Raw genomic sequence first — 9,983 nt, 5'->3', positions numbered from 1 at the left:
GAATCTTTAACACATGATTTTATATCAGCTGATCGGGAAACTCCTCCTTGGATTTCTAGAATTATTCAGGAAGACGATGTTCATATCCGCCACAGCATCAGTGTTCGTCTGGTATCCGAGGAGGTTAATTTTGATAATTTTTAAAATTTACATAGTAGTTTCCTATGGTCATAATAGTTCAGAGATTATTTTTCTGGAAACTGATTCCATGTGAGGCTTTGACATCTGCTTTGTATTTACTTTTCCTTCCAAGGACAGTACACTGCAGTACAAAAAATGCGTACACCTCTAAAATAACTTTCCTTGCAAGTCAGTCAGTCAAGTCAGGCTCTACTCTACATAACATTGCACTGGTTACCCTCACATCTGACTGCATGATGTTACGATGAGTTAGTATATTTAAAACAGTGCATACAGAAATATGAATTAGGTTCTTAAAGGCATGGTACTTTTACTGAGCTTCCCCTTGAAAATATCTTTCCAAGAGGTTCTGAAGAAACCTCCCATGTTACTCCATTGTAAATCTCCATTGTACTACCAGTACCAAACATGGTAAGATTTCCCTTATAAACATGCAGGTTTGGGAAGGCTACAGCTGATTTTAAGCTGGCAATGTTTCTCCAGGTTCTACTTTCCATATTGTACACCTCCACAACAGATACAACACTTAATAAAGGATTGATTTTAATTTGACATAAAAGAAAAATGTGTGGAAAGAGTTGTAATGATGATTGTCAGATAAAAATATTGCAAAATTTAATAAAAGCAAAATTTTAGCTTAAGACACACAGTTTTGAAATCTTAAAAGTTTTATTACAAATGCTTTATTAAAACGAACCAAAACGAATATTAGCATTAATTCAAAGGAATAACACAGTATAGATTTTACAATTAATAAAAAAAACTGCACTGACTTACCCTCCGTTAGACCCTCCTGCAGCATAGATTTCTCCCTGGTGAATATCACACCCTAGGTGATCCCTATACAATTTTAAGAACTTTTATAACTACAAAATGCGAAATTATTTCTTCATTTATTGCTTTAAAAATACACTAATATCTTTTTTAATGTGTCTAGAAGTTTTCAGATGTAGTCTTCTGTATTCTATTAAATTTAAATTCACAAAACTTTCTGTAACCATTTTTTTTTGGGGGGGGGGCCTTCAGCCTCTAGTGGGGCCAAAACCTTAAAATCATAGATTTCACTGATCCAGGGATGTGACTGAGTCCAAAAGCCATCCTTTCCCCTAAGTAAGCCTCTGCAGGCTGTTTTACACACTACTCACTTAACCTAACAAATCTGTATTTGAGTATAATTCACCTTCCAGTGAGAAGGTTTGGAAGTGTTTCAACCAGATTACCATCAACATCATATTTCTCTACCTTATTCATACGATTTACGCCACCAATCATAATCAGTTCTGTATCACTAGAAACCAAAAATTCATATTTATCATCATTTATCAAATGCAAATATATCAGGGGGATCGAGGGCGGAGGTTAAATGAGAGAAACTAGGAAAAGTAAGTTTATGCCTAGTACAGTTTAATCTTGAAGAGACAGTGAATATATTTCTAAGTAACACTTTATTTGAAAAATATGATGTCTGCTTCTGCTGTAGAAATCACAATTTTTTAAATCAGATAAAATATATATGACATCAATTTGCCCGGACGAAGGTTAAAAAAATAACACTGTGCATTATTTGAACAAATTAAGCCACTTGACATTTCGTTTATATTAACTTTGCATTATTGTTACCTAATTCCGACAGCACAGTGAGCACATGTATTACTGCTTAGCTTTGTGCTAAGGGTTGTCCAGGTTTTACCATCAAAACGCTCAATAGTAGCAATACTTGAAAGTAAAAATAACTTTACTAAGATACAGTTAAGAGTTAAGATGTGAATGCAAAAATGAACACATCATAATTTGCTATTCTGATTAACAATTGCCCACCAATAAAACCATTATTATAATTTAGATTCAAACTATTCTAATTTCACAATATAGAGGGACTATTAAATAAAATAGCTCTAATTTAGATTNATTTAGATTCAAACTATTCTAATTTTAAAATATAGAGGGACTATTAAATAAAATAGCTCTAATTTAGATACAAACTATTCTAATTTCACAATATAGAGGGACTATTCAATAAAATAGCTCTAATTTAGATTCAAACTATTCTAATTTCATAATATAGAGGTACTATTAAATAAAATAGCTCTGATTTAGATTCAACTTATTCTAATTTTAACAAAATAGAGGGACTATTAGATAAAATAGCTCTAATTTAGATTCAAACTATTCTAATTTCACAATATAGAGGGACTATTAAATAAAATAGCTCTAATTTACAAACAAACTATTCTAATTTCACAATATAGTGGGACTATTGAATAAAATAGCTCTAATTCAGATTCAAAGTATTCTAATTTTACAATATAGAGGGACTTTTAGATAAAATAGCTCCAAACTATTCTAATTTCACAATATAGAGGGACTATTAAATAAAATAGCTCTAATTTACAAACAAACTATTCTAATTTCACAAGATAGTGGGACTATTAAATAAAATAGCTCTAATTTAGATACACACTATTCTAATTTCACAATATAGAGGGACTATTAAATAAAATAGCTTTAATTTAGATTCAAACCATTCTAATTTCACAATATAAAGGGACGATTAAATAAAATAGCTCTAATTTAGATTCAAACTATTCTAATTTCATAATATAGAGGGATTATTCAATAAAATAGCTCTAATTTAGATTCAAACTATTCTAATTTCATAATATAGAGGTACTATTAAATAAAATAGCTCTGATTTAGATTCAACCTATTCTAATTTTAACAAAATAGAGGGACTATTAAATAAAATAGCTCTAATTTAGATACAAACTATTCTAATTTCACAATATAGTGGGACTATTAAATAAAATAGCTCTAATTTAGATACAAACTATTATAATTTCATAATATAGAGGGACTATTAAATAAAATAGCTCTAATTCAGATTCAAAGTATTCTAATTTCACAATATAGTGGGACTATTAAATAAAATAGCTCTAATTTAGATACAAACTATTCTAATTTCACAATATAGTGGGACTATTAAATAAAATTACTCACGGGAATGAATTGTCAACATAGCCTCCAGTCATGATAATAAACTGTCCTAGAGATGGGCAACGTGTCTCTTTTTCAAAAAAGCAAGATTTTTTTGTGAACGATGGAGTCGTTTGGAAAAATTGATGAATGGAAAATAGGACTGGGCGTGTTCCTATTTATTTGAAATCGTTTGGTCTTTGTTCAATAACGAGGGCCTTAACAGGATCGTTCGTTTCTCATTTATTCTTTTCAATCTTAGTGTTCTTGATTAAGAACAGTTTGAGCCGTTTGTGAGTGTCGGATTATTGTTAGAGATAAAGAATGTTAACAATTTTGATCGATTCTAGTCAAGAACAGGGGTTTTCAGCTAAAAAATGTCGTTTACATTTTATCATTTGAGCTACAGATCTAAAACTTTTATATCCAAAAGACCTTTAAAAATGGATGCACTATACGTGTCACATGTAGGGATGGACACATAATTTCAGTTGAAGGGCTTTATTAATTTGATGTCCTCCTCCGTGTTGCCTTAAATTGTCTGTATGCGTACTGTACATTGTACAGTTTGCTATAGATGCTTAAAATTCGGCCCGGTACATGAAATAAACCAGAGTTTACATTGGTTTTAGATCTTTACTTTATAAAAGTTTTAATTCTGTAAGATAACATAGTTTAAAATATGAAAGGTTTACACCAACAGCATTCAAAGATAGATGGATTCAAATATTAGAATTCTGTAAGATAACATAGTTTGAAATATGAAAGGGTTACGCCAACAGCATTCAAAGATAAATGGATTCAAATATTAGAATTCTGTAAGATAACATAGTTTGAAATATGAAAGGTTTACACCAACAGCATTCAAAGATAGATGGATTCAAATATTAGAATTTGTGGCAAATTCTTCTCTAATCCCTATATCTTTGCAACCCAATGGCTTTGATATTTCAAACTATAAATCATGTTAGGTCAACCAGTCTAAGTTAGAAATAGCAATAGTTGTCAGCAATAAATTGCAAAGATATAGGATTATATAATTTGAGTTTGCGGCAAAGACTCAATTCCTTTAGATTTAGAACAAGTTACTGATTTTTAACATTGACGATTCCAGACCGTTCTTCACAATCAAATACCGTTTGTTCCACATTTTTAAGTATAAATCGTTACAATATTTTCAAGAGCGATTGTTCTTAATAATTTTCTTTGTTCCAGTAAAGGATGCTAGTTCCCTAGGAATGACGCCCAGTCCTAATGATTGACAAACAAATGGGATCGTTCAAAGAAATAAAACAAAAGCAAACAATTTAAAATTGTTACGATTGCATTTTATTGATCAGTGAAACTAATAAAGACGCTGTCTAAATAGTTGGTTTGAACAAACATAAAAACTATTATTTTTACTGATAAACGTTTTTAATACTTTTTTAACAAACTTAAATAGAATAAAATTTTCTTGAACAAACAATTTTACTGAACAAACAATTGTTCAGTGAGAAAACAAAGAAAATAGATCTAAAATGAAGGATGAACTAATGAATGCGCCCATCTCTACTCTCCTACAGTCGTTAATGTTGGGTTCTGTCTAGGTGGTGAAACACAGTCAGGTTTATCCTCCCAACCTCCAACAGACACCATGCTGCGGTGGAAACACCTGTGAAAGAATAAATGTATCATTTTCTCTCAGAAAAATAGAATTCATGGAAATTTAAACCCTTGAGGGATTCAATGATTAAAAGGGCACATAAGTTGAAAAGTTACATGATCTTAACCATTACCAGGATTGTAGTGTTTAGTCGTACCAGCCCGTCTAATGTAAGTGTTTGACCAGAGCTGGCGATTCCAAAAATTCAAGAAAATACGACTCAGGTCTAAGCTGTCATTGGGCCTTATTTATGGCTTGAGCTTTTTGGATTTTACTTGCATCTAATTGTTTACTGAGTTTAGCTCATAAAACTGCTTTAATACTGTATTTTCATGAGTGGAATTGGCCCATTTCGGGTTTTGATGAGAGCAAGACTCACCATTGAGCCTTTATTCTCCACTAACACCAACAAAGGTCGGTTTTCTTTTCATTGAGCTTAACTCCTTAAGTCAAGCATAAGATATCGAAGCTGTCAATCATGTGACACGAGCGGCAGTTAGAGTTGGGTCTTAGGGCTTTAAAACTGGGCTTAAGGAATTACAACACAAGTAGAAGCTTTTAAATCGCGGGCTCAGGTGGGGCTGGATCTTAGCTACCTGTTCATGTGTATTAGCCTGAGTGTACACTTAGGATGGTAAACTGATAATGAATATTAAAAGATTATGGCTTATTCATACAGTTCAAACTTCAAATTTTCGGCTTTCGGAGTACAAGTGTACGGGGAGGTTTTGCATCAATTGAATTTTACTCAGTTTTCTAAGAATCGTTAATTAATGATGAAATATTGCTCTGTAAAAGACTGTAATTTTACGTCTCCCTGTGAAAATGTAACCCTGCATACGAATGGAGTAGGGGATTTTTATAGTTACATTAAAAACAAATTCTCCATTTAAATATTTTCAGAAATCACTCCCAAGTACTGTAATATACAGATTGACCATTAGAAGTGAAGTACATGGTTTGTACAGTTAGGATTAACGTACATTATGACTCTGTATACTATAACCTCGTTGTGCTTGAACCAGAGTTTATGCAACAATGTTAGTTGGGCGGAAGTATATGTAAGGCTTTATCATTGAATCCCTTGAGGGCAGGGTTTTTTAGTCTTTAGTCATTAATTTTGACTCTTTTTGAGTCTTTTAAGTCAAATAAATTTTCGCCTGTGGCAAGATTTTTTGTTCCTAATAATTCATTTTATTGGTCCTAAAAAATCTTGCCCCCCCCTCGCTTAAATCCTGTATCCGCCCCTGCTTGAGGGGTTAAATTTCAATTGATTTAATCTTTCTGAAAGTAAGTGACAATCCTTTTTCAAGTGCTAGTTTAAATAAAGGATCATTCGTATGTAATTCAATTCCCTGTTTGCTAATTTTATAGACTTAACAATTTTGACAAAAGAGACAATATCCTAGAAATTAAAAATGAAAATGTACAACATTTTCAATCCATGGCTTTTGAAAGCATTAGTCCAGAATTCAGAATTGTAAAAACCAATACGATCATGTTAACTCAAACCAAGTCTGTAGGTCTATTTATTTTCAGATTGCTAACGAACTAAAATATCCGTTTTTGAAAGATACAGTGGTAGGTGATTATATCAATACAATCAAAACAACTTTTTATCTAAGTTTTGATTAAGGTTTTTTCGAATTACAAGTTTACAAGTAATCAAAGAGAATTTTTTTTAAATGAAAGCTTTCCTAGACTTTGATGTTTATAGGTATCCGTGCTGTTAAACGGCTTGATATCAAAATCAAAATTTAAATCAAAAGTCGTCTTCATTGTTTCGATATAATTGTAAAATTTTTAAATAAAATTAAATTTTTTTATGTTCTCTTTTTCGGCACACATTTTTACTTTGAAAGAATTTAGAGGACAATAGTTCAAAACTGTATTTATATGTTTCCAAAATGAAACATTTGCCTAAGGTTGGATTTTGTTGTTTGAAAAATAATACATTTTGATAAATTTTGTATCATAGGGAGGCAGAATTAAGGATTAAAAATTTACCACAAATAATTACTTTCATAAATTGTTTACAAAAATTAAGCAAAATCATGTGTTTAATGTAAGTTTAAATTTTTTTGATATTTTCATTGACCCTGCTCAAAGGGTCTCCATCTAAATTGCGATTTTCGGTTTTCAACGGGATCCATATTTTTTTCCATTTCCATTATGAAAAAGGTTTCGGAATTTGTAATCAATTCGGCAACGGTCTTTTTTCCATAAACGGAAATTTCCGGAACCACTATTTCAAAATTCAAGAACGTTACGGAATTGCAAAAAAATTTCAAAAATATATTTCCGATTAAAATAGAAAAAAAAATGCAATGGAATCCAAAATATATCCTAAGATGGAATTTAAAGAATTTGAGCCGCGGTTTAAATCCGCCTAAACCCGATTTAAATTCAGCGCCGGCTTAAATCTTGAAACATTTGATACAATTTTAAATGAAACCAACCATATTTAAACCGCGGCTTAAATTTAAACCGCCGCTCAAATTCTTTAAATTCGGCCACTGGTTTCCTTTTGTTCGGAATTATCCTGGAATTCTTCTTAACAGGCACATTTCCAAAAATATTCCATTTTAAAAATGGTCCCCCCCTATGAAAACCAAACCTAAAATATATAATAAAGCTTTGCTGTTGTTCAATAAACATATTTACCGATACTTTTAATTCTTCTTGCCTTCCACCTATTTATTCTATGTTCATGCAATAAACCTTGCATTAATATTTTGCTTACTTGTTAGTTTGAAAATTGTAGATATGAACCTTTCCTTTCAGAGTAGCAATCCCTAAAAATAGATGATTACGGATTATTGGTTCAGAAGAAAATCTTCAAAGAAAAAAACTATTTTTAACAAATTTTACCTCCTCGCATAAAATAAGTTTCTGCAGGTAAAGCAAAGTTACAGGGATAGGATTGCACCAAATCAGTTCCTAAATAAATTTTTACTTGTTTTAATGAAATTTCTGCCTTAAAGCCTTGAATGCATACTGTTTAAAGTTCCAAAATAAGTTTCCAATCGTCAGTATTTATTATGTTTAACCTCCTACCTTCACCAATGAGGAGAAAATTTTCTTTCTCATTCTAAATAATAACTAAATAATTTTATTGTACAACAAATTTCATAAAAACCAAGATTTCAAAAATTTTAAAAATTTAATCTAAAAATGTGGGGGCAGAGTAAATCTACTCACCAGCAACTTGAACGCTTCAGTTTCTATGAAAACAGGGAATGCTTCTTCAAGCGGAAGCTCCTCCAGTAAACTCAACTGCATAAAACAAATCATATGATTTACAATAATCTCACAAAAAGGAGATGACTCATTTGTACTGTCCTGCTTTAACTTTCTATGGTCTGTTGTACAACTTACACTAAATTCAAATAAACCGGAGTTTACAGTGGATCAGCATCATGAAGAATCAGATGACAATTTTTGTGAAAAATAAATCATCTTGTGCAGGGCCATACAGCTTCTCATAAAACTTTTAATCCTTTCACACTATTAGTATTGCCTGGCCTTAGTCCCCACCGAGTTATATAAAAGTTACTGAAGCCTTTGAAAATTAATATAAATGCTGTAAAAAGATAGAAAAAACATGCATTTCAAGAATTTATTTTTGAAAATATTAAGCAGCAAAATAAAGAAAAAGAATCAATTTCAAAACAAAACGAATGATTCAAAACCAATAACGATAAACAAATGAATTGAAAAAAACGCCGAATATGTCCATCTTTACCTCTGCAAGGGAGCATGTGTTATTTGAAGTTTCAAAATGGACAGCATTGCAAGTATCCTTCATCATTCTACATGCTCCTGCGCACTGTATAATACCTGGCTCTTTAATCTTCATAAACAATAAACATTTATATCTTCCAATTTTTCAGACAAATTCACTGTGCTTCAAATCTACAAGTTTGTTTCTAGCCTTCCTTTTGAAACATTTGAAAGCTGCAATTCAAAAGTTAAAGACGACCCAAAGTAATTTCATAAGTGTGCAAATATTTCTGAAAATGGACATGAACATTAGTTTTACGTTCATTTAAAACCTTCTTATCATTTATTATCAGTACTAGCCATTTCATTAATGTTCAATTTTTCCTGTTTGTTCACGGATTGGTACCATGTTGGTTTGGAGATTCTATTCATTTTCTTGAACATACTAAAAATGAAAAAATAACATTTTTGGCCTTAATTAAAAAGCTACATAAAATCAATAACTATCTAGGGATTGGTTTATTTTAAGATATCGACAGCTCAATAAAGATTGGATAATGTGCATATGTAGGCTTAAAACTCATTCGTAGCACACAGCTTTGGGCATAATTTGGATAGAGAAAGCAATGATTATAAGGTATTTTCCTAAAGCTGACTTCCCAAGAGACAAAGTTACAAGTGGCAACTTCCCAAAAGTTAGGTTAAGCCCTCTGAGGAGCCATAGGCTTGCATGGGGGGGGGGGAGGGAGCAAACATGATAATGGTTCAAACCCTGTGGCTAGGACAGTCTTGGGAAGTCGCCTTTGCGAAAGTAACTAACAGATTAACTACATTTCCTACACAAGATATGTTTGATAGTTCAAATGTCCCTTATAAAAGTCCCAACAACAAAAGCATACCTGCTTCCTAAAGTTAGGGTGAAGAATGAAAGCAACAGTAAATTTCGCAGACAAGCCATTGCCAAGCGGTTGAAAATACAACTTCAAAAAATAAAAATCGGGTTTTTTCATTAATTTTATGATTTTTTTGAAGTTTGCATTTTTGTCCTTCTTATAGAAAATCAGTTAAACTTTTAAAAAATCTTAGGATTGAAAACACTTTCAAAGCATTAAGTTTTTACTTTTAATATTTTAATCCAATTATTTTTCATTTAGTAATAATTTATGAGTATGTTTTTTTAAATATTAATCCTAGTATCATAATTAAATTTAACCACCAAAAATCTTTTACTACCAACAGGCTTGGAGGGGGGAGGGGACATCGACACCTCCCCCCCGCTACAACCTGTTTTGCTCTAGCAATTTCATTTTTAAAACTATCATCTTAAGGCGTAGTAATATGGAGTATCTACTGCAAAAACATAAAAAAAATGCATAGGGTAGGGTCTCAGAATATATATATATATATATTTTGAGGGTAGGGTCTCAGAAAGATTAGAGGCCAGTCGGTATGAAAATAAATCTAAAATATAATATACAGTTCTATAAATTACATTTTCAAC

The 9,983-nt window shown here is 31.5% G+C and overlaps 1 protein-coding gene across 1 annotated transcript; it reads right to left on the bottom strand.

Moving 5' to 3' along the window:
• Positions 1 to 380: 380 nt before the first annotated feature.
• On the bottom strand, positions 381 to 9,562 carry LOC111713610 (kelch-like protein 17). Its single transcript, XM_023488505.1, has 13 exons — positions 9,382 to 9,562; positions 8,867 to 8,927; positions 8,505 to 8,612; positions 7,961 to 8,035; positions 7,817 to 7,850; positions 7,631 to 7,699; positions 7,503 to 7,554; positions 4,674 to 4,768; positions 3,139 to 3,184; positions 1,762 to 1,857; positions 1,322 to 1,429; positions 919 to 981; positions 381 to 666 (listed from the first exon to the last, which is right to left on the bottom strand). Exons 1-13 carry the CDS (start codon positions 9,438 to 9,440, stop codon positions 435 to 437), a joined length of 1,098 nt encoding a protein of 365 aa, XP_023344273.1. The 5' UTR covers positions 9,441 to 9,562; the 3' UTR covers positions 381 to 434.
• Between the last annotated feature and the right edge of the window lie 421 nt (positions 9,563 to 9,983).

Source organism: Eurytemora carolleeae, unplaced genomic scaffold (assembly GCF_000591075.1).
Source record: "Eurytemora carolleeae unplaced genomic scaffold, Eaff_2.0 scaffold1433, whole genome shotgun sequence".
Lineage (NCBI taxonomy): Eukaryota > Metazoa > Arthropoda > Copepoda > Calanoida > Temoridae > Eurytemora > Eurytemora carolleeae.
Note: the sequence above shows the minus strand (reverse complement) of the source record. Positions and strands in the feature narration are given on the sequence as shown.

What these genes read in the sequence shown, in the direction of transcription:
- LOC111713610 (XM_023488505.1), bottom strand. Translation starts at nt 9,440, where the DNA reads ATGGCTTGTCTGCGAAATTTACTGTTGCTTTCATTCTTCACCCTAACT. An exon ending in TATGTTGACAATTCATTCCC is followed by an intron (nt 1,858 to 3,138) that starts GTGAGTAATTTT and finishes TTTACTTTCAAG; the next exon opens with TATTGCTACTATTGAGCGTT. An exon ending in CCAAACCTTCTCACTGGAAG is followed by an intron (nt 982 to 1,321) that starts GTGAATTATACT and finishes AAAATTGTATAG; the next exon opens with GGATCACCTAGGGTGTGATA.